The sequence below is a fragment of the Nycticebus coucang genome, chromosome 15, assembly GCF_027406575.1.
Source record: "Nycticebus coucang isolate mNycCou1 chromosome 15, mNycCou1.pri, whole genome shotgun sequence".
NCBI lineage: Eukaryota > Metazoa > Chordata > Mammalia > Primates > Lorisidae > Nycticebus > Nycticebus coucang.
In genome coordinates, this window is record NC_069794.1 from 94,356,622 (window position 1) to 94,380,282 (window position 23,661).

Consider the following 23,661-nt stretch of genomic DNA (forward strand, 5'->3'; position numbering starts at 1 on the left):
AATGTAACTATTTGTCTTACTGCCCATGTCCCTCCCCTTTTTTCTTTCTACATGCCCTTTCCCCTTGAAAACCTGAATTTGCAAAGCCTGCTTTGGAAAGACAGTCACAGATACGCTGTGGTTTGTGCTTTTCCAGAATGTGTCCTAAAATCCTGGCTTAATAAACCTGCATTGATTGCAACTTTGCCTCAGTCACTTGTTTTGGGTTGTTACCACATTTTAAATATATGGAATGAAGTTATAAGTACTCGTGAATGACTATCCTTTTTTTATTCATATAACTCTGAACAATCATTACTTGTTGAATATCACCTTAGGAATCCTCAGCATCAATGGTTTTTTAAAAGATAGTTCAAGAGAAACACCCCTGTCATAATGTTATTTTTACAAGTATGAGAAGTTCCTGGTACCTCTAATACTTTAGGAGGAATTGTTTCCTGTATTACCTCAGACTTAAAATTTAAATCTTTTTTTTTCTGAGATATAAAAGCCAAAGTTTAATTTAATGAACAAGGGTGCTTTGTTGCTGAGTGAGTACATAGTGTATTCTAAAAATGGATGGCTCAAAACAGCCAAAATCCAACCTGCAGTCAACAGTGCTCTGCTTTGATTTGCTTGAGTAAGAAGTTCCAATTGGAAAGCATTTGTTTGGAGGATGAGAACATCTGGATTCAACAACCATAGAGTAGAAACAGCTGGTGGCTTCTGGGAAAGGGGGCTATAGCTCTTCTGCTGAAAGTGGCATATTCCATGGTTTTCACCTTGTTTTCCTAATAAACAAATCCTGTCTCCAACTAATTAGCTTCGAAAAATATTTTATAGTTTTAGAGCTCTCCAAAGAAATTGAACATTTGTATCATGGGATACTATATAAAAATACCAATAAAGAATACATCACTGACATCTTACCAGAAATGTTTCACTGGATTTTAAACGCAGGCTAGTGTTTAATGTAGTGTCTCCCACTCCCCTCTCTCCTCCACTTTCCACTAAATAAAAGGAAAATATCAACGACAGATTTTATGTGTATCATATGTAAACACATAGTGGTACGTATCGTATATGACTGCCTGGGTCCCACTCCTTGTTTAGCCGATCACTAACTGAGCCCTTGGGCAAATAAGTTATTTAACGTCTTTGTAACTCACTTTCTTCATCTGTAAAATGAGAATATACTTTATTGAGTTGATGACAGAGATGAGTTAATTTAATACATGTAAGTACATCAGACATCAGCGAATCTTAGGCTCTCAATAAATGTTGATCATTTTAATTTTAATTTTTCAGCAGATCTTCCTTCAGGCTGATTACTTAGGGATTATGAGACCGTTACCCTTCTTTTCAGTGCCCAATATGACAGAAGCCACGTGTTACCTCATGGAGCAGAGGAAAGGACAAGGGGTTGAGACCAGCAGGTGCCCGCGCCCCTCTGCCACAGTTACTGTCGGGCAGCCCTGAGTGGGTCCTTTCTCTCTGAGACACCCACAGTTGACCAAATCCCATGAGGTGCCACACACCTGTGCACCCAGTCTGGGACGTAGAATGCACACAATAAATGGTTCTTAATTATTGGGAAAAATGCTTATCCGTAGGGTCCTCTGGAAAATTATTCATAACAAGCCTTTCTCTTTTTAAGTCTTTCACACACTGCAGCCATAAGCAAAGTGCTTAAGATAAATTAGGTAGGCAGCGCGTGTGGCTCAAAGGAGTAGGACATCAGCCCCATATACTGGAGGTGGTGGGTTCAAACCCGGCCCCGGCCAAAAAACTGCAAAAATAAATAGATAGATATTTTTTTAAAAAGATAAATTAGGTAAAGAAACATGCCTGTCAGTTCTAAAGGCTTTGGTTAAACCAATTTTGAATACCAAATTCTAACTTTAGGCCAGTTTGGCATTCAAAAATCTGTTTCTAGTTACTCCTTCCTCTAAGGCAGGAGGAAGTTTTGGGTGTCTCATAGGTGGTGAAATAAGTGAAGCAAGACCATTGGGAGTGTTAGAAACTCTGGAAAACTAGATTGTAGAGGTCCCATAAAATAATAATAATAATTAAAATTTTTTTTTTTGTCTAAAACTCATCTGTAGGCCAGACAGTGCTCAGGCAACCAGATAGCAGCTTTTGGTTTATTTTTTTTAATTGGTACACCTGACTGAAGTTTACAATAACTGCTATTCAATCTTTTCATCTGCTGTTTTATGCAGTTCTTTGCTAGACTTTCCTAGCTAAGTCCTAGATGTTTACCGAGGTTTGACCTTTCCTGCTCCATCATCCAGAAACTACTCTCACACAGACAGACATGTGAAAAGCAACTACTATGATGTGTTCAGTGCTGTGAAGGCAGGTATTTAACAAAGCTCCTGTCTCTGCATGGGAATATCAGGGACACCGAACAGACAAAGCATGGAAGGGCATCCGTGCATTGGAAACAACAAGGCAGAAATCTAAGGGGGAAGGAACGTCAGGTAGCCCACACTGTATGTGGGATATTTGTGTCAGGGTAAAAGATACTAGATCTTGAAGGACTTTGTGCTATGTCAAGAAGTTTGAATGAGGCTAGGCACGGTGACTGACTCACACCTGTAATCCAAGCACTCTGGGAGGCTGAGCTGGGTAGATTGCTTGAGCTCAGTAGCTTGAGACCAGCTTGAGCAAGAGCAAGACCCCATCTGTACTAGAAAAAAAAACTGGCCAGGTGTTGTGGTGAGCTCCTGTAGTCCCAGCTATTCTGGGGAGGCTGAGGCAGGAGGATCCCTGGAACCCAGGAGTTTGAGGTTGCTGTGAGCTATGATGACGCCACGGTTCTGTATCCAGGGTGACAGAGTGAGACTTGGTCTCAAAACAAAAAGTAGTTAGAATGATTTCTCTGGACAGTTTAAACTCAACCAAAAAGGTGACTCTTTAAGGGGAGTGGTTAGTCAGATTTGCATTTTTAAAAGAATGCTCAGGCTGCCATGTATGGAATACATTAGAGGAGGGCAAGATAAAGGCAAGGGGATTTTAGAAAATTAATAAAATAGAGGACCGCTCACGAATTCAGGGTTCCCGGGCGGCTGCCTCCTCCAGTTCCAAGTGTGCGCAGGTGGCATCTCCCCTTCGCGCTCCAGGCAGGACCACACCTGGGGGCCCAGCCGGCGCCGCCCTCCGCCCTCCCTACCAGGAGGCCGATTCCCTTATCAGCATACGGTGGGGAAATGGTCGTGCTTTCGGTGCCCGCAGAAGTCACTGTGATCCTGTTAGATATCGAAGGTACCACAACCCCGATTGCTTTCGTGAAGGACATTTTATTTCCTTACATCAGAGAAAACGTTAAGGAGTACCTGCAGACGCATTGGAAAGAAGAGGAGTGCCGACAACGGGCTGTCAATCTTTTGAGGAAACAGGCTGAAGAAGATGGTCACCATGCCTGTAGCGTCTGGGAAGGGAGTGGATGACCTGCAGCAGACGGTCCAGGCTGTGGTGGACAACGTGTGCTGGCCGATGTCTCTGGACCGAAACCACTGCCCTCAAACAGGTGCAGGACCACAGGTGGCGGGCGGCGTGCACGGCTGGGCGCATGAAAGCGGAGTTCTTTGCAGAAGTAGTTCCAGCAGTCAGGCAGTGGAGAGAGGCTGGAATGAAGGGGTATAGCTATTCTTCGGGGAGTGCAGAGGCACAGAAACTGTTATTTGGGCATTCTACAGGGGGAGATATTCTTGAGTCTTTCTTCTGCCCTCGGTTCAGCTTGTTGATGGTCACTTTCAACTTTGGACACTAAAGTGGAGAGGGAGAGTTACCGGAAGATTGCCAACAGCATTGGAGGCTCAACCGACAACATTTTGTTTCTGACAGATGTTACTCCAGTTTTTGGCCGGGGCTGACTTTAAAGCCACCACCTCCACATCTAGGGCCAGCGCCCCACCCCTTTGAGCCACAGGAGCCGCCCAGATGCTGCAACTCTTTTTTTTTTTTTTTTTTGGAGAGACAGAGTCTCACTTTATGGCCCTTGGTAGAGTGCTGTTGCATCACAGCTCACAGCAGCCTCCAACTCTTAGGCTTAAGCGATTCTCCTGCCTCAGCCTCCCGAGTAGCTGGGACTACAGGCGCCCGCCACAACTCCCAGCTATTTTTTTGGTTGCAGTTCAGCCGGGGCCGGGTTTGAACCCGCCACCCTTGGTATATGGGGCCGGCGCCTTACCGACTGAGCCACAGGCGCCACCCAGATGCTGCAACTCTTTTCCAAAGAGGCCAGCGCTGCCCAGGAGACAGACGTGCGCATGGCTGTGGTGGTGAGACCCGGCAATGCGGGACTGACGGAGGACGAGAAGACTTACTACAGCCTCATCACGCCCTGCAGCGACCTCTACCTGCCTTCTCCACCTAGAGAAGCATCGCTAAGGAGGCCACGCGGCCTCACAGAGTTGTCCCTGTACTGTCTAGTTTTATTCTAATGGTAAAAGTAACTTACTTTAAAAATACACATATATACACACGTGTATGTGTGTGTATGCTTGCATCAACTTCCACAACACGTAAGTGAGAAAAAAGTCTCAGTTCAGTGAAAATGAAACTTCCTTAAAGATGCTCTGCAGCAGCGGTTCTCAACCTGTGGGTTGCGACCAATGAAAATACATCCTGGGTATCAGATATTTACATTACAATTCATAACAGTAGCAAAATTACAGTTGTGAAGTAGCAATAAAAATAATTTTATGGCTGGGGGGGTCACACATGAGGAACTGTATTAAAGGGTCACAGCATTAGGAAGGTTGAGAACCACTGCTTTATATGTAGAAATTGTTTGAAATAATACTCTAACCCAGGGGCGTCCAACCCTTTTTTCCCTGCTATACATTGGACGAAGAATTGTCTTGGGCCACACAGTAAATACACAAACACTTAGCAAAAGCCAATGAGCATAAAAAAGGTCTGTGTGTAATTTGGGGGATAGCTGACACCACAGATAAGCAAAACAGGCCTCAAATAATCCACACACAGCCCATGGGTCACAGGTTGGACACCTTTGCTAACTCTTACACGGGCACAGTGTGGTTGATAGAAGAAATTGCTAACATACAGATCTAACGTGTTAACTGTATCAAGTTGTGTACCAAAATGGAAAGCTAGTTTTGAGAAATTATTCAGAAGCCTTGTTTTAAAAACTGAAATTATTTCCAAGACTTATTTCTAATAGTAATTCATTGCCCTGCTCCTATTCATTTGTGAGTTTGACATTACAGAAGCTGCCTTTAATATTTATCTCCCTGTATACCCTGTTTCCCCGAAAATAAGACATCCTCCGAAAATAAGAAAAGATAAGGAAAGATAAGACGTCCTCTGAAAATAAGACCTAGCGCATCTTTGGGATCACACCTTAAAATAAGATACTGTCTTATTTTCGGGGAAACAGGGTACATAAGACAAAAAGTATTTGTTTCTGCACCAAAGGAGAGCAAAATTGGGAAAGAAACTTCTAGTCTTGATCATTCAAGTATCTGTCACTTAAGAAGAAACTTGCTGATTATTGTGGCACCCGCAGTAAGCAGGTGCTTTACCAGTGACAGAGGTACACCTGTGTAACTGGCAAAAATAGAGATGCGGTTCCCAGGGTTTAACAAAACAGTCCTAATTCTGCCAGTTGTGATCTTTATAGATCTTATAGTTTAGTTGCCTTTCTAGCTACTTCTTAGCACACTTAGAGAATATATGGTAAGTGCTATTTACTATTAATAAAACACGGTATTCTTAAGCCCAGGAGTTGGAGGTTGCTGTGAGCTGTGCGAGGCCACGGCACTCTACCAATGGCCATAAAGTGAGACTCTGTCTCTACAAAAAAAATAAATAAATAAAACACGGTATTACTGAAATCAGTCTATAAGATCAAGAAAAGCCCCAGTATATAATATTTTCCTGTGAAATGGATGTGAGAAATGTAAATTTTATAGTAGCACTATTTATCCTGGTTGAGTTCTAATGAGGTGGTCATGCCAATTTCCTGTTGTGATTAATAAAAGTATTTTCTTCTTCAAAAAAAAATTAATAAAATAGTACAAGAAAGAAAAGCTAAGACAGTGCAACGAGGCTAGACCCAGCAGGAATGACACTGACACAGTCTAATGTCCTGCTGATGCAGAGAGCTGAAAGGAAGAAGTTCAAGGTGACCCTAAGTTTCCAACTTGGGGAATCAGTTGTCTGTTGGTGCTTCACCTAAACTTACAGAAGTCTGGGAAGAAAAAAAGTGTTGGAATCCAGGATTGGATGATAATTTTGAAGGTGGAAAGAGCACAATCAAGGGTTGGAAATATGTTTTAGAATTTTCATCTTGTAGATGGTAATTGAACTCCTGAGTGTGGATAAGCTCCTGAGAATGGATAAGCTCCTCTGGAAAAGTGTGTAGAGAAGAGAGAAGTAACAAGGGAAACACCAGGATGGCCAATATTTAAGAAGCAGCAGAAGAAAAAAAGCATATAAAGGAAAATAAGAAGTGGTCTGAAAACAGGCAGAAACCCAAGGGTGTGGTCCAGGAAGTACAGGACAGCAAGTGACAAATATGCCTCAGAGGGCAGGAAGGACAGAGAAAAGGACGTAGTGAATTTGGAAATCAGAATGCTATTTATTTGTTCAACTCAGTGAATAAGCCTTAAGTACCATTTAGTGTCGCGGACCGCCAGTCGATGGGCCTCAGTTTGAGGGTGCTCAGGGCGAACGGCTCAGGTTGATTGAAAGGTCGACGCAGGATGAATTGACAGACTGCCACACAAAGCAGCTGCACTTTATTGATTTTTAAGTCTGGTATTTATACATTTTCTTTCCAGGGTTAAAACAATGTAATCATTATTTTGTTTATGCTTGTGAATTATCTTTGTGTCTCCAATTATCTTTGTGTCTCCATATGTGGTTTATCATGCACTATATGTTTTCAAGGTTTTTCTTTTTGGAGGGAGGTGGTTTATTTTTTCAAGGTTTTTGTTCTAGGGAAGTGGTTTCATTAGTAACACCTGGTTGCTTCCCCTTATCTAGGAATGTCAAGATTTGTGACTTCTCTTAGTTCTGTAATTGGTCTCAGTTTCTTATGATCTCTTTTAAGAACAGCTGAACATATTCTTTTATGTATAATGCTTGACTACTTCTATATATTTTTACTCTAATTAGTAACTATATTTTGATTCATTGTTTGTTAAACATTAAACTACTTTATTGATTTGTGTTACATATGAAAATTAGTGAAGTAAGATGTTTTTCTAAGTAAAGTTTTACTGCAGAAGGTGTCATGTTGGAACATCTTGTTTGCCGTGCCTGCATTGTCTCAAGTCACTGACATTTATGGTAGGGACGTGCTGTTGTGCAGGCTCTCTTGGAGCCACTGAGTTCAGCACAGCTATACTTGCTGTGTTTAATTGTGGATCAGTAAGTCACTGTGTTTATTCTTAGTTTCTCAAGACAATCAGGCAATAATCAGGCATCCAACTGAACAGACAGGTTTCAGAGCAAAGGTTTTTTTTAGGCTTTTATGCCGCACCTCGTGAGTTATTACGTTCAAACAAAGGCATGCTAGGCAACTTATGCGCTGCTGTCGCAAACCAGGGGGGCTGGGGGTTTCGCTCCGGGGAGCACATACCACCTACTCACGCATTTTATAATGCGGACAGCGCCACTTCACCCCAGCTAGATGCCGGGGGTGCGGCAATTTAGCTACATCTCCTGTTCAAAACACTGGGGATAAGACGTGAACAAAATAGAAAACAAAATCCCTGTCTCTAGGATTACATTCTGATGGGTAAACAAATACGTGAAAATTCAATATATTGGATAAATGCTGTGCAGAAAAATACATCAGGTAAGAGGACATGGAGTTGGGGTTGGGAGAGGTGTGAGTACAATGTAAAGAGAATGATGAAAAGGCTTTAGTGAACCAACGCAAGGGCCTCAAAATTAGAGTGATTTTACTGGAGTATGTTTCAATCCAGGGAAGGCAAAAACTAGCTGGTGATGAATTCAAACATGAAAGGGAAAGAAGAAAATTACTGATAAAAGAGGAAGAAACAGTAAATAGCTTCTCGGAGAAGTCTGATGCTAAAGGAAAGGGATAAGATAATAAGCACAGGTAGAAGGGTTAGAGGAAAAACAGGCAAAAACGGGCTTTGAAACAGACAGGTTTGTGAGTTGGAGGCAGGAAGCAGGGCCGTGGAGTAGCACAGCCTCAGACAGTACCATTCACTCTGTGGGAACGTCCGGAGTTGTGAAACAGGTGTTCCCAACTCACCCTCTCCATTGTCTCCATTTTGCTATGAATTACGAAGTAAGATCTACTCTCAATAGAGCAAACAGGCATATCAGGGGTGATTTTGACCGGTTGGAACACAGACAATAAACAAAGAAATAAGTAGAATTTATCAGAAGAGCTGATGTCACAAATAGAAAGGCAAGTTGAACCTAGAATAGGCAAATAGTTGTCCAAGAAGCACTGAGCACTGAGGGCTCACAGGAGGGTCGGGCCATGCACTGGGCCTTTTACTTAAATTATCTTGCTTAATGTTACCATCAGTCTTTTATAAATGAGAAAGCTGAAGTCCACAGTAGTGAAGTAATGTGCACAAGCTCAGGCAGCTGGGAGCTGGTAGAGCCAAGATTCCAAAGACAAAGAACGCTCCCCTGCAACATGTTGTCTGACATGCAAAGAGAAATAGGCATGTGATCCCTGCTATTAGATCTCATACACTATTGGGGAAAAAAGGCAAATAAATAACCATAAAACAATGATATGTATGAGAAACTGATTTATGAGCGAAATACTTTGGGAATACAGGCTTGTAAATTCTCCCAGGAAGCTGCATTTTTATGGTAGGCAGAGAATGAGAACAGGAATGACGAAGGCAAAATAATAATAAATTTTCATGATGATACGATGAGTATCCTTCATTGCAATCTTATTTTTAAGTAGGAATGAGCAATTACTTAGGTTTATATGTAGTTATTTATTATGCAACTTTTTACAGATTTATTTTAAGTAGAGGAGAGTTTAAGACTCATCCTTGTAAAGTGAAGTGCTTCAAGATACCAATACTTTTACACTTTGTGTGAGGAACTGGAGAAATAAGAATATAAATATGTAGCTATAGAAATATGGCTTTTTTTGTATAAATACTGAAAGGTCTAATCAAAACCCCCTGGGGTAGGAGTGTGAGGAACGGGGTGGAAGAGGCAGGAATGGAAACAAGACTTTTCTGAATATAACTTTTTATAGAGATTTTATTTGTGATCCATGTAAATGTTTTACATACCTTTTTTTCTTTCACAGAACCTATGAAGTTCCATGTTTTAATGAATAATGCAACATATTCTGCAATATAAGATATAATTTATGGAAATTTCAATCAAGTAAACTTCAGAACGCACTGATTTTTATATTTGTGTATTTAAATTAGAAAAATTTGCTTTCTATGTAAAAAAAAAAACACAAACCTTCGCATCATATTAGAGGTTGGAACAACACCTACTTTAATGTAATTTAACCTAGTGACACTTGGTTTAAAACACTAAACATCCCAAATTGACAGGTTCTCAATGTTTCTTAATTTAAAAATTTGTTCTAGAAAGTGAAAAATCTATAGTGATGAACAATAGAATAACAGATTCCAAAGAATATATGAAATTCTCTTTTACGTCTGTAAAAGTAGTTTATAAAAATATAAAAAAATTATCAAAGCGTCTTTGTACTGTCAAAGAAACCTCCAGTTTTCTATGTCACGTTGCAGAAGTACCTGAAAAATACATAATAGGAAGTAATATGCTGTATTTCACAGTGAAAAGCTTTCTATTTTGTTTATAGACAAGTCCGGCACTTTGGGGCTGAGTTCAGCTCCCTGGGACAGATGCAGGGAGGATTGCTCAGGTGGGAAAATTCCACAAACCAAACCTTCCTGATTGTTCAAAGAAACCCCACTGATCACCCCTTTAAAGTACACTCAGTTGGTTCATTCTGTTTATTTTCTTTAGGCTGGTGAAATTTAAGCATATTCCAATATATTGTTATTTAAATGCAACAATTTCTACTAGGACAGATGTTCTTTCGATCACCATTTTGAAAAAAATTTATAAGGTGCTACATAAAAACTGCAAAACTCTGCTGTGGGAATGCAAGCTAACACGTTCCTTTTGGAAAGAAGTATGGAGAATACTCAGGGATCTAAAGATAGACCTGCCGTTGGATCCTGCAATTCCTCTAGTAGGTGTATATCCAAAAGACCAAAAATCACTTTATAACAAAGATATTTGCACCAGATTGTTCACTGCAGCTCAATTCATAATAGCCAAGTCATGGAAGCAGCCCAAGTGTCCATCGACCCATGAATGGATTAATAAATTGTGGTATACGTATGCCATGGAATATTATGCAGCCTTAAAAATGGAGGCTTTACTTCTTTTATGTTTATATGGATGGAGCTGGAACATACCCTACTTAGTAAAGTATCTCAAGAATGGAGGAAAAAGTATCCAATGTACTCAGTACCATTATGAAACCAATTTACAATCACTCACACCTTCATATGAAGAATATATCACAGCTATGGCCCAGGATGGAGGAGGAAGGAGGGGGGATGGGATGGGAGGGAAGAGGTCAGGTGGAGGGAGGGCTAATAGTGGGATCACACCTATGGTGCATATTGCAAGGGTACATGTCGGATCTATTAAATATAGAGTATAATTGTCTTAACACAATAATTAAGTAAATGAGGTGAGGGATATATTAACCAATAGGATGTAAGCATTCCAAACTGTATATCAAATCAGCACATTGTACCCCCTAAATACTTTAACGTATACATGATCTACCTCTTTAAGATTTAATAAAATAAATAAATAAAAATAAAAATAAATACTGTGCAAAACTAAGTAATGTGGTTTTGTGTCCTGGTTAAAATTTGTAATTCAAACTTCTTTAGGACAAAAGAAAGATTCACTTGTCTTTTGTTTCTCATCATTCCAGATATAAGTGGCCAAAGCTGCTGTGTCACAGCGGGGGAGGAGCTGGTGCCATCCAGTCTGCTGCCCCAGCTGAAGGGCCAGGACTTGGGACAACAGTCTTTGGAGACGGAAGTCAGAGATGTCAGGACAGCTACGGCTCTAAGGGCCAATGAGATTCCCTTAAAATTTGTAATGGTCAAGTTATTGGAAAGGATAACTTTATAATCTGAAAAAGCAACATGCTTTTGTAGACATTTCCCATTTCTGTAACTTTAAATGGAAATATTAAGAATTTTTAGGTTTGTTCTTTTTAAACATCAGAATTGTAAAGGTGAAATCTTGTAAGAAACCATTTACACAAAATTACAGGAACTTCTTAAGCCCGAATATTCTATCCCGAATCTAAATTCATAGCTATTTTTAATTTTTTTTTTTTTTGAAATGCACAAGGATGCTGGTTACTTTTTTTAATTTTATTTATTTATTTTTTAATTAAATCATAGCTGTGTACATTAATGTGATCATGGGGCACCATACACTGGTTTTATAGACCGTTTGACACATTTTCATCACACCGGTTAACATAGCCTTCCTGGCATTTTCTTAGTTATTGTGCTAAGACATTTACATTCCACATTTATTAAGTTTCACATATACCCTTGTAAGATGTGTATACCATGGAATATTATGCAGCCTTAAAGAAAGATGGAGACTTTACCTCTTTCATGTTTACATGGATGGAGCTGGAACATATTCTTCTCAGTAAAGTATCCCAAGAACGGAAGAAAAAGTATCCAATGTACTCAGCCCTACTATGAAACTAATTTATGGCTTTCACATGAAAGCTATAACCCAGTTACAACCTAAATTCATAGCTATTTTTAAAACGACTTGTTCAACACAGTTTATGAACGTGGCCGGGGGCTTTGGGCCCCGAGCTCTCTCTGCTCTCGCCGGACGGCGCGGTCACGGCCCCGCGGCTCCTGCTCTTTGTCCCCGGATCCCTCGGTCCCGCTCCGCGCTCCGGGCCCTGGCAGCGCTCGCGGCCCCTGTTCCTGCCCCTGTCCCGCCCGCGCTCGGCCTCTCGCTCCCGGTCCCCGTCGGCGTCCTGTCCCGGCCGGCGTCCCTCTCCGGGGGCGCTCACACTCACGCTGCGGTGCGGGCCACTCGCCGGGCTCTCGTGGTGGCCTCGCTCCCTCTCCGGGCTCCGGGCTCCGGCTGGGGCTCCTCGTCGGGCCCGGCTTCCAGCGGCTCCCTCGGCCGCCGGGACCCCGCGCCGCTTCCCGTGCAGCCGGGGAGGGGGTGGGGGTGGCTGGGGAGCTCCAGCAGGGGCCCGGGCTCGTCTTGGAAATGGAACCCAGGAAGGGCCTGCTCCATCGTTTCAGAAAAGGGTGCAGACGTCCTGGGTTCCCCAGAAGGCAGGGGTGGGGGCGCCCTCTGATTTGCAAATCTCGGTGGTGAAAGTACCCTTTGCTCTGGGAACTGCTGTGGCTGAATCCCCCTGGGACCCGGTGTGAAATTCGGTGCTCCGGGGCCTTCAAACTGACGGGGATGGCGCCCTGGGCAGGTTCGAACTGACCAGGATGGGCCCTGCTGGGCTCACAAAATGGCCAGGGAATGGTCCTAGTGATCTCCAAACTGAGCGGAGTCAAGAGACATTTCCTGAGATATGAACTGGGGACTTGAGAAGGGGTCCTTGCCCCCACCACCCGGCATGTTTTACATATTTAAAGAAAAAACAGGCAAACCCTAAAATTAAAAACAGACTGAAACAAATTATGCAAACACTGTGTCAAATTGGTAAGATAATCATATAGAGACAAGAATTTGAATGAATTTTTGAACACAGTGTTCTGACGATAACATCTTAGTGTTGTATGTGTTAAGGACGAAAAGAATTTCAAAGACATTTTACACTTTATCCTGTACTTTTATTTTTAGTAATTATTGTAGCATGTGATTTTGAGACTTTTTATGTATATTTTAAGAAAAAACAATATTTTGGCATTATTAGGAAGCAAGGCATTTAGTGTGAGAAAAAATATACAAATATCAAATTATATAAATTAAAAAAATGTAATTTTAAAATCTGAATTGATTTATGCATAAAAGGAGACGATCTATAAAGTTAAAAGGCAACAGGAAAAAACATTTGCAAATCATTAATCTCATAAAGGATTAATATCTAAAAATATATAAAGAGCTCTGAGAATTCAATAATTTAAAAAACAGTTAAAAAATGGACAAAGGATTTGAATGGGCATTTCCCCAAAGAAAATATACAAATGGCCAATGAATGATGCTCAACATCGCTTCATCGAAAACACAATGAAGTATTTCACATCCATTGGGGCGGCTGCTAATGTGGAGAAGTTGAAGTCCTTGTGTACTGTTGGTAGGACTGTACTATGGTTAGCTGCTACAGAAAGAGCATGGGGCTCTCTTCAAAAACTAAAAATAGAACTAATCACATGATCTAGGAGTTCCTCTTCTGGGTATATATCCTAAAGAATTAAAAACAGGGTCTTAAAGAGATATTTGTACACCCATGTTCATAGTAGCATTATTCGTAATAGCTAAGAGAGAAGCAATTCATTGATGGATGAATGGATAAGCCAAATGTGGTATATTTCCAATTATTCAGTCTTTAAAAAAAGACAATTCTAACACACACAGCATAGCATGGATAAACCCTGTTGAAGACATCCTGCTAAGTGAATAAATAAGCTAGCCACAAAAGGGGATATGTTGTGTACTTTCATGTATATGAGGCGCCTAGAGTGGTTAAAGTCATAGAGATAGAAAGTAGAATGTGGCTGCTGGGGCAGTTGGAGGGAGGGGGAAGGGGGAGTTGTTTAATGGATATAGAGTTTCAGTTTTGCAAGATAAAAAAGTTCTGGAGATTGCGCTTGCTTCAGCAGTACCTATCCTAAAATTGGAACAATACAGAGAAGATTTGCATGGCCCCTGCACAAGGATGACACGCAAATTTGTGAAGCGTTCCATAAAAAAAAAAAAATTCTGGAGATTGGTTGTACAACAATATAACTATACTTAATGCTGCTGTGCTCTATATTTAAAAATGGTAAATTTTATGTTATATGTTTTTTACTACAATAAAAAATAATATTTTAACATTGCTGCACAGAGAAATGTTACTTTCACCATCTAAGGCTATTTGCTATCCAACCATCACTAAAAAGATAGTCCAGGAAAAAAAAGAAGGCAGTTAATGCCTCAATTGCAAGTTGTGCAGAGAAGAAAAAAAAACACTGGAGAAATGCCCATATCCTGCAGGGGTGAGATCTGACAATTGCCATCTGCAGTGTCCAAACCAAACATTGCTAATAATAGACCATGCGTCTGCCAATGCAATACAATGCAAGTACAAAACTTTCCATCACAAGTCTTCAAATTCTAACTAAGCAAGTGTTTAGTTAAATAATGTTAAAGTTGTAGGAAATACAGGGAATAGAGAAACAAGTTAACACCACTGTGGTGCAATCAGACAAATCTACACTCTACAAGACAACTAACCCAGTCAGTTAAAATATAGACAGTCCCATGGGTGGTGCCTGTGGCTCAAGGAGTAGGGTGCCGGTCCCATATGCCAGAGGTGGCGGGTTCAAACCTATCCCTGACCAAAAACCAAAAAAAAAATATAGACAGTCCCCCATATTCTTCTTAGTAAAGTATCTCAAGAATGGAAGAAAAAGTATCCAATGTACTCAGCCTTATTGTGAAACTAATTTTTGGCTTTCATATGAAAGCCATAACCCAGTTATAACCTAAGAATTTGAGGAATGGGGAGAGGGAAGGGAGAGGAGGGTGGAGGGAGGGTGATAGGTGGGATTACACCTGCGGTGCATATTACAAGGGTACATGTGAAACTTAGCAATGTAGAATATAACTGTCTTAACACAATAACTAAGAAAATGCCAGGAAGGCTATATTAACCAGTGTGATGAAAATGTGTCAAACTGTTTATAAAACCAATGTATGTTGCCCCATGATCGCATTAATGTACACAGCTATGATTTAAAATTAATTAAAAAAAAAAAAAAAAAAAGAAGGGCGGCGCCTGTGGCTCAAGGAGTAGGGCGCCGGTCCCATATGCCGGAGGTGGCAGGTTCAAACCTAGCCCTGGCCAAAAAAAAAAAAAAAGAAGAAGAAAAAAAATATATAGGCAGTTCCCAAGTTGCAAATGAGATAGATTCTGTAGGTTTGTTCTTGAACTTGTATGCAAGTTGGAATATGTACATTAATAGCCTCCATTCAAAAGTGTGAATCATATGTCATTCAGATGTTTGTAAGTCGGGGACTTACTGTAATACCCTCTGTGTGAGTTGTATGCAAGTCAGATGTTGGTAACTCCCTGCAGTTGATGTCAATTTTTTTTTTTTTTTTTTTGTTTTTGGCCGGGGCTGGGTTTGAACCCACCACCTCCAGCATATGGGGCTGGCACCTTATTCGATTGAGCCACAGGTGCCGCCCTCGATATCATTTTTTACAAAAGGGTATGTGGAAGGATGATCTAGAATAAGAGAAACAAATGCCAATGCATGAATCTTGATTGGACATGGAATCAGAAAAAAAGGGGCTATAAAAGATACTTTCAGGACAGTTATGGAAATCTGAAAATAAACTGGATATTTTCTTAGCTGTAATAATCATATGGGTTTTGTAGAAGAACAGCCTTATTAAGAGACGCACACTGAAGTGTTGTGTATGTCTGACACGTATCTTCAAATTGCTCAAGACACACTCTATGAAATCGGTTCTATTCAAACATTTCAATCCAGTTTCATGCAGTTCAACCTAATAAATAAATAAGGTACATACAGCCAATATTAACAGTTATTTCAGCCTGATGATAGACATATGAATGTTTTTGTCCTGCTCTTTTAACTTTACTGATTATTTGGAAATTTTATTAATAAAAACTTGAAAACTGGGCGGCACCTGTGGCTCAAAGTGGTAGGGCGCCGATCCCATATGCTGCAGGTGGTGGGTTCAAACCCAGCTCTGGCCAAAAACCACACACACACACACACACACACACACACACACACTAAATAAATAAATAAATAATCAATTAAAGAAAAAAAATCAACTACATTTAAAAAAAAAAAACTTGAAAACCAAACAAAATAAGAAAAAAAGGTGGGCGGTGCCTGTGGCTCAAAGGAGTAGGGCGCCGGTCCCATATGCCGGAGGTGGCGGGTTCAAACCCAGCTCTGGCCAAAAACCACAAAAAAAAAAAAAAAAAGAAAAAAGGTAAAAGCTTAACATTAAAATTCACTAAGAAAGTAAATCCTGCTTTTGCCACTTAGCCGTACAATGGCAAAGATGCTAAGAGAAAGTTCTTGGAGCAAGAGCTTGTGAGCAGGCATGGTCAGCTGAGAGCTTTGTTCCATCTCCATCCTCCTTCCAGCCCCTGTACATTCTACCCCATTCCGCATAATCCTCCCTAAGTACATCGTAACACACCTTAGGTCAAGCCTCCTAAACACTAGATTTGGCTCCTAAGGCCCACTCACCAGATACTATGTAACTTGGGTGAGGGGCTTAATTTTTCCAAGGACTTAGTATTGAGTAGATCTAAAGAATGAGAAGGAAAGAGGTGCTTAGGATGACTTCCAGATTTTTGGCCAGAGTGACATGTCAGGTAGGGGAGGCATAAGCATCCTTGGGGTTTAGGGGAGTTATTTCAGGCCAAACAACTGAAGGAGAAAAGAGAGACCTACTTAGCAATGGTATGGAGACTCAGAGCCATCCAATACTAATATTGACCAAACAGGATTTCTTTTGTACTCCAAGTTGATGAAGAGGAATGCAGCAATTCCATCTATTTTCTAAATGTTCTATAATGAGCATTTATTACTTGATTTTCAAGGAAAAATATTTTTAAAGTGATTCTATAGTGTAAAACTCAGAAATAGCAAAAGGTTTGTATAGTATGAGACATGTATTTTTTAGTTATGAGTAATTATGTAATTATGAGTGAAATATTGTTTTTAAGTCTATATATTGAACTTATACAACAAACATATCAATCCATTTACCATAAAATTCTGCTTGATGTGTTTTGGCAGCAATACACACCTGGACCATTCCAAACTGTGTCCCTTGGCTAAGCAGTGGCTAACCCAGGAAAGTGAGTATTGCTTAGATCTCTCCAGAAGTGGCTGTCCGCCTGTCAGGTGCTCCAGAACCAGCCTTGCTGTAGGACCCTGAGGGCTGAGACTGAAAGGCAACTTTCCCACAATGGCTATGCACAGCTGGCAGCCAAACAATGAAACTTCCAGTCTGCCCTGGCAGCTCAGTCCTGGCCTCTGGGTGCTGTTCAAAGTCTCTTGCTCACTTGCCCAAGGTCTCCTAGAACCAGACTCATTCTAGGATCCTGAGGGCTGAGCCTGTAAGGCAGCTCTCCCACAACAGCTGGCTGAAAAGTGAAAACTCCATTCTGCCCCTGTGGCTCAGTCCCAATCTCTGGGCTCTGTTCAAGGTAACTCAACCAAGTGCCCAAATCCAATAAACCCCCACAGGGAAGGCCTTACCTGTCTGCACACTCTCACCACTGCGTAGCTGCTGCCACCCTCAGCCATCACAGCTGATGGCCTCAGACCCAACACAAACACTTGCCCCTTCTTCACTGCTTTCGTCCTCCTCCTGTGGTCCCAAAGTCTCCCACTGCCACCCTGTGCCCCAAAAGGGATGTTTCTGGGTGAAACCCACCATCCTGAGGTGCCTGGAGTCTTCTCTCCCCTATCTCACTGTGTTTGGTTTCAAAAAAGCTTTTTCTGGTCCACCATCTTGCCTGAAAACTTTTATTGCATTATTTCTTTATCATCTTTCTCCCCTCAATCTTCTCTGATCTTTCTGGAATTCCTGTTTAGTCTCTTCTTAGACTCCCCTCTGGATTGATCCTGTACGAGTGTGTGTGTGTGAGATATTGTGAAATATATTCCCGTCTCCTCACATACAATTCCTAAAATCCTTGGAATCTCCAAAGTGATAAGTGTCTTTTTGTTGACTGATGGCTGGAAGCCCTTAGGTAGCGTCAGGATGGGGCTGGTCACAGAAAGAGAGGCATGATGAAAGGGTTGGGATTGTCAACTCTACTTCCTAACCTCCAGGAAGAAGAGAGGGACTGAGGTTAAGTTGATCACCAATGGCCAATGATTTAATTAATCATGACTACATAATGAGGCTTCCATAACATCCCATAAGGACTAGGTTCAGAGAACTTCCAGATAGGTGCACACCTGGAGGTTCCTGGAGGGTGGTGCCCCTGGACCTTGGGTGGTGCCCCTGGAACACCCATACCTCTTCTCCCATACCTCACCTATGCATCTCTTCATCTTTATAATATCTCTGTACAAAACCCAGTAAATGTTTTCCCTGAATTCTGTGAGACTTCCTACCAAATAATCATCCTGGGTCATAGAAATGACCCAGAAAAACTGCTGAGATTTTATAAAATGTGTGCAGTATCATATTACATGGTTACATATCTAGCATAAAATAAGAAATTGACAGTTATAAAACAGCAGTTTTATACATTTTGTATGTCAGGTTCGGGTAGAGGAGACTTGGAGGAGAACAAATTGGTAGGAAGGACTGGAGTACCCTTGGGTAGCTGTGGCTCAGGCTTGGCACTCTGAGTGTACTTGGCTTTATTGAACTGACTTAAGTAGAAGGTGTGAGTGGGGAGCACTGGCCTTGGAGCTGGGGCAGACTCTGAGCAGTGAATGGTGGAGGCTGCTTGGAAGGTAGAGTACCCTCTCTATTTCAAGACCAATTTCATATGCATTCAGCACTTAAGGATTACTGTGTACCAGAGACTGCATTAGACTCCAGAGACACTTTCACCTTCAGCCAGGATAACAGCCCGAAATGATGAGAATTGCTTCATGTGTTAGAGGGAGACATCTAGAAGTTAAAATCTCACAGTATGTCATAGGATCCTTTTCATAACTGCTTAAGATTTAAAATGTTCCATACTCTGGGCATGGTGGTTCACGCCTGTAATTTCAGAGGCCGAGGCAGGTGGATTGCCTGAGCTGACAGGTTCAAGACCAGCCTGAGCCAGAGTGAGACCTTGTCTCTAAAAATAGCCAGGCATTGTGGAGGGCACCTATAGTCTCAGCTACTTGGGAGGCTGAGGCAAGAGAATTGCTTGAGCCCAAGAGTTGGAGGTTGCTGTGAGCTATGATACCACAGCACTCTACCTAAGGCAACAAAGACTCTATCTCAAAAATAAATAAATAAATAAATAAAAATAAAAAATGAAATGTTCCATAAAATTATTGTGATTCAACCACAAATACAGTTTGAGGGCTTTTGAATATGGCTATTTATTCAACTAATCTTTAATGAGTTCCTACTCTATGGTATCCACTAGAGCTGGCACCTAGGGTGAAAAATGGAAAATTATTTCTAATACAGTTCACCAGTTATCCACCAAAGACAATACTGAAGCATCTTCTTCTCTTTTTCTCAAAGGCAGAGGCCAAATTAGTTTAATTCTGAACTGTAGAGACTGACTCTTGGTTAGCAACCTGGAAACCAGGGATAGGTAGGTGGCTTACTGAAATATTAATTTATACTGGAGAAAGAATATAATTTAGTAGAAAATTTTCATTCATAAAGTTTTCCACTAGTTTTCATCTTTCTCATAGCTGTTTTGGTCTCAGTTTGACACTGTAAGATGAGTCACTGTGAAATCAGGAATGGACCCTCTGTCCTCAAAGGTTGGCACACAGACCTGTGAACTTGGAAAGAGAACAAAGCTTTCTAGAATGATAAACAATAAAAATGAAGATTGAAAAGCCTGGCTTCCTCTTCTTTGCATCAACAAATATCAGTTGTCAGGCAGCCCTGAATAATCTACTCCTCCTGTTCCTGAAAGGTGGATAAGTTACTATTACATCATATCCAAAAGGAGGTATATTTTAATCTTAAATAAATATAGCAGAAATGAAGTGGCAACTCAACTAACATGAGAGAAACTTGTGAAACGACACTATTTGCATTTATGATTTTTTCCCCCATCTAATTCCTCTCTCTCCAATGCTTCCTGAAATCTCACTGGCACTGACATCCTGATAAATTCTAAAAGGAAGAAGGGGAACAATCTAAATGGCAGGATGGGTGTGGCAGAGAGGTCCTGGTGAAAAAGGAAAGTTCAGCTGCTCAAGGGTATGCAGATAACTCGTTAGGTTCAAGGGCGGAAAGGAAGTGTGTGCGATTGCACAGTCGCCCTGGTGGCTGAGGACAGACTTCTCATGAAGGAACACACGCTTCGGGTTCTTTTGTTTAGCTGATTTGCAAACAAGAAAGTCACAAGACCAGCCCTCCCAACATCTCATTAAGCAGCAGAAAGCCTGTTTCCTTTGGGAAAAGCTAGTAGATGTGTCTATGTCCTCTGATTGCAAAAAGGACTAGATTTCTCCTGATGTCTCTGCTATTGGAGAGCACTTGCAAAGGCTGTAGTGACAGTGCAAAAAAACATGTATTTAGAATTAGGCATCGGCTTATATCCTTTCTTAATATTTGAGAGTTGATCAATAATCATTAATATGAATATCCTTAATATTTCAATTACCCTCCCTGAGTTTCAAATTCCTTGTCTGTAAAATGTGGAAGATTGAATAAGCAAAGAAAAGTGACTCTAAATTTCTAAAAAGATTTCTTCTCTCTTTAACTCTTTCTTCTAATTAAAAAAGCTTAAACTCTAAAATCATAAACTAGTTACCTGCTTTCTATGCACCTAAGGTTAATTTATTCATTTTTTTAAATAAGACTATTACACTATTTAAAAACATGTGCACCTGTTTTAGGATGACCCCCTCCGAGGTCTCTGCTACCATTTTGGTGGAAGGATATATGATCAGGATCCTGGTGCCAGGTCAGTGTCCTGGTCAGCCACTAAGGCCCACTTTCCAGCTGATGCTTTGTCAGGAGACAGGACTTTTCCTTTTCAAAATGCTTGCTATTTGCTTAGAACAATGGTGGATAGGTATTCATCCAACCCACTGCCTGAACAAGCAGCTATGCTATTTCTCCAAAGCCGAATTAATTCACATAATTTTGTCAAGTCACCTGGACGTCTTCATTGCATTAAAAAACATTTAAGGTATCACCCAACTCTGGCCTGAAAGTTCTTCTAGAATACCTCGTCCCATAATCATTTCTAAGTAACTTAGTAGTCTAATGGTCATAATTAACTTAATCAGCCAGATATAAAACCTGCTCTCTACACTGTCCTGGCAAGAGTCAAATTCTTCAAGTATTTATAACTTAATAAATTAGAATTCAGAGTTGTGAAACCAAGTTGACTTTGCTTCAGCTTGTATTAGTTCAGGTGCCCACGTTTCTGCTTCAAGTTGGAATTGCCCATGAGGTGTCCAAAGTATGCCACACTCCCAAGTCACATCTCACCATCTTTCATAGCCATAGGATAGACCAAGCCCCATTTGGTCTTGTTTAAATGTTATTATTTTTTATTACCATTGTTATTAGTTAAAAACCAATAGAAGCAGGATAACAAAGGAAAAAGTTCAGGATAAATAACTTCTCCCTTAGGAACTACAAGGCAAGCATACACACATCCTCCTCTGGGGCCAGGTATTTCCCCCCCTCATTGTCCTACAGCAAGTCACACAGAACAGTCCACAGAACCGGAGCAGTTTGACGCAGCTGTGTGAACGCCCCGGCTCATTCCTGGTCTAGATCACTAGCTTCTCCATGCTAAGCGTACTTGTAGTTTCATCCTCTTCATTTGACCCAAAATATCCAGGCAGGTCCAGCATCCTCTGCTCGGCCTCGGTAAGGCCGAAGGATGAATTGTCATAGAAGCCGAACTCCGGGTGGGAGGGGAAGCTCTGACACTTGTCTTTTCTACATTGAGAAGGGCTCAGAGGACTGACCCTCTGGTAGCCTTCCTTAGGGGATGTGGGGGCAGACTGCTTTCTGCAGACACTCCTGTGACCCGGGGATGGGCCCCTCCGGGCTTTAGGAGGCTCGGTTCTCTCAGCTCCCACCGCCAGTCCCGCCTGGGGACCCCCCAAGGGACCCCCCAACTCTGCCTTCCTGGAGGGCTGCCCTACGGTGCAGGATCTGGGGAGGGGGCTCAATGGGCCGCCGCTTCCTCCTGCGCCTTGGAGAAGCTCCCGTCTCTCAGGGACCAAGTGGATGCCTCTGCTAGGAGGCCTGACCTTGTCCTCAGCCTGGTCCCAGGTCCGCGCCCTGGAGCTGTAAGAAGGCACCTGCCTGGGCATCAGTGCTGACAGGCTCCTCTCCCGGAACGGCCGGGCCTGCTTGGTCTCATGGAAACTAGCCGTCCTCCGGAAGTGGGAGTTCCTGGGGTGGGTCCTGTCCAGTGGGGCTCCTCTGCTGCCCACATGCCTCACCTGTGACTTGCGGATCAGGGTCTGGCTGGGGCTAACGGCACAGCGGGCCTGCGACGCGCCCCCGTCCAGCCTAGAGGGAGGCCTGTCCCCAGCACTGGCCGCTGGCTGATCCAGAAATGGGGATTTGATCCGGAACTTGTTTGTGGCAGCTTCTTCCGAGCTTTCCAAGTCCAAGGGGGACTGGCCGGCAGCAGCGTCCACCGCAGTGTCAGTCAGGGGACTCTGCGACACGTGGTACACCTTGGTGGTCTCCGTCAGGCCTCTCTTCTTCATCTCCTTCAACTGCTGCTGCGCCAGGCGGTAGCTGAACAGCGGGGGGATTATCTTGTGCGCGCCCGACTGGAAGCTCTCGATGCCCGAGGCCTCGTCCAGCGAGAGGCCGGCGCCCGGCCCGTCGCCCGCGTCTGAGAAGCTGCTGCCCCGCTCGCCCAGCTCGCCCAGCTCGCAGATGGTCTCCTGGTCCGAGTTCTTGCGGAAGCCTGGGCCGTGCACGGAGCTGTGCCGCACGGGGCTGCTGCACTTAGGGGTGCGGCCGAACCTCCGCCACAGCGTGATGAGCATGGTGGCCACGATGATAAACAAGCACAGGGATATACCAGTGACCGTCACGATGTTGTTGGACTTGGCTGGAGCCTGGGGCTGAAGAGGAGGCAGGATGGATGGTCTGAAAGCTGCAAACAAACAAACAAATGTATTCTCAGCCTTGTTCTCTCCGAGGGGTTCCCAGGACTCTGAGTGGCCTGATGGAATCATCTAGCAGTTAAGGAAAGGAGGAAAACGAATCCCTTCTGGTCTTAGATACGGATCTCTGCTGGCAGCTGAAACCCAACGAGGTCACCACCAAAGGGGAAACTCTGCAAAAAGAGAGACCCATGGAAGGGAGGCAACCAGGGAAGCCTCCATCAAGGCAATGCCTGTGCTCCCCAGCTCCTGGGGAACTGGCAAACTTTCTGTGTAGAAGCACCATGCAGGAAATTTGAAGGTAAAATCAAGGCTTTCTCTTACAACAATGTAATCGTGGTACCTAGATAAACATACCTGTGAGAGGCACAGTGGAAACTTCTTACCAAGTATAAAATTGGAAATGCAAAATGATTTAAGTAGGTTAAATGTAGGTAGCCTAAATTTGCACATCATAAGAGAAACTGATGAAACTGAGATTCTTGACATTATAATACGACTGATCCCCCAATTCTAATATCCAGAAATTGTCTTTGCTAAGTGCTGAAGCCTCTGCTCCCCCCTCTTCTATTTTGACCTGTCCACTCTCCCCCCATTTTCCATGTGGTATGGGTTTTTCTTT

General features: G+C 42.3%; 1 protein-coding gene, 1 non-coding gene and 1 pseudogene across 9 annotated transcripts in view; 2 read left to right on the forward strand and 1 right to left on the reverse strand.

Annotated features, from left to right (window-relative positions):
* Positions 1 to 3,191: 3,191 nt before the first annotated feature.
* LOC128566521 (enolase-phosphatase E1-like) lies at positions 3,192 to 11,114 on the forward strand (annotated as a pseudogene).
* A 2,732-nt stretch (positions 11,115 to 13,846) lies between these two features.
* LOC128567058 (U6 spliceosomal RNA) lies at positions 13,847 to 13,953 on the forward strand. The gene has a single exon (XR_008374732.1). It is a non-coding gene; the product is annotated as a U6 spliceosomal RNA (small nuclear RNA).
* Positions 13,954 to 21,383: 7,430 nt separating this feature from the next.
* Positions 21,384 to 23,661, reverse strand: part of THSD1 (thrombospondin type 1 domain containing 1) — a 33,725-nt gene continuing 31,447 nt past the window's right edge. For 7 of the 8 annotated variants that reach the window (XM_053563102.1, XM_053563103.1, XM_053563106.1 and 4 more), the window contains one exon: positions 21,385 to 23,029. In XM_053563102.1, coding sequence (XP_053419077.1) covers positions 21,675 to 23,029 — 1,355 coding nt within the window. In that variant the 3' untranslated portion in view covers positions 21,385 to 21,674. Of the gene's footprint in view, positions 23,030 to 23,661 lie in introns of all 8 variants that reach the window. The other variant, XM_053563108.1, reaches the window with a different exon arrangement.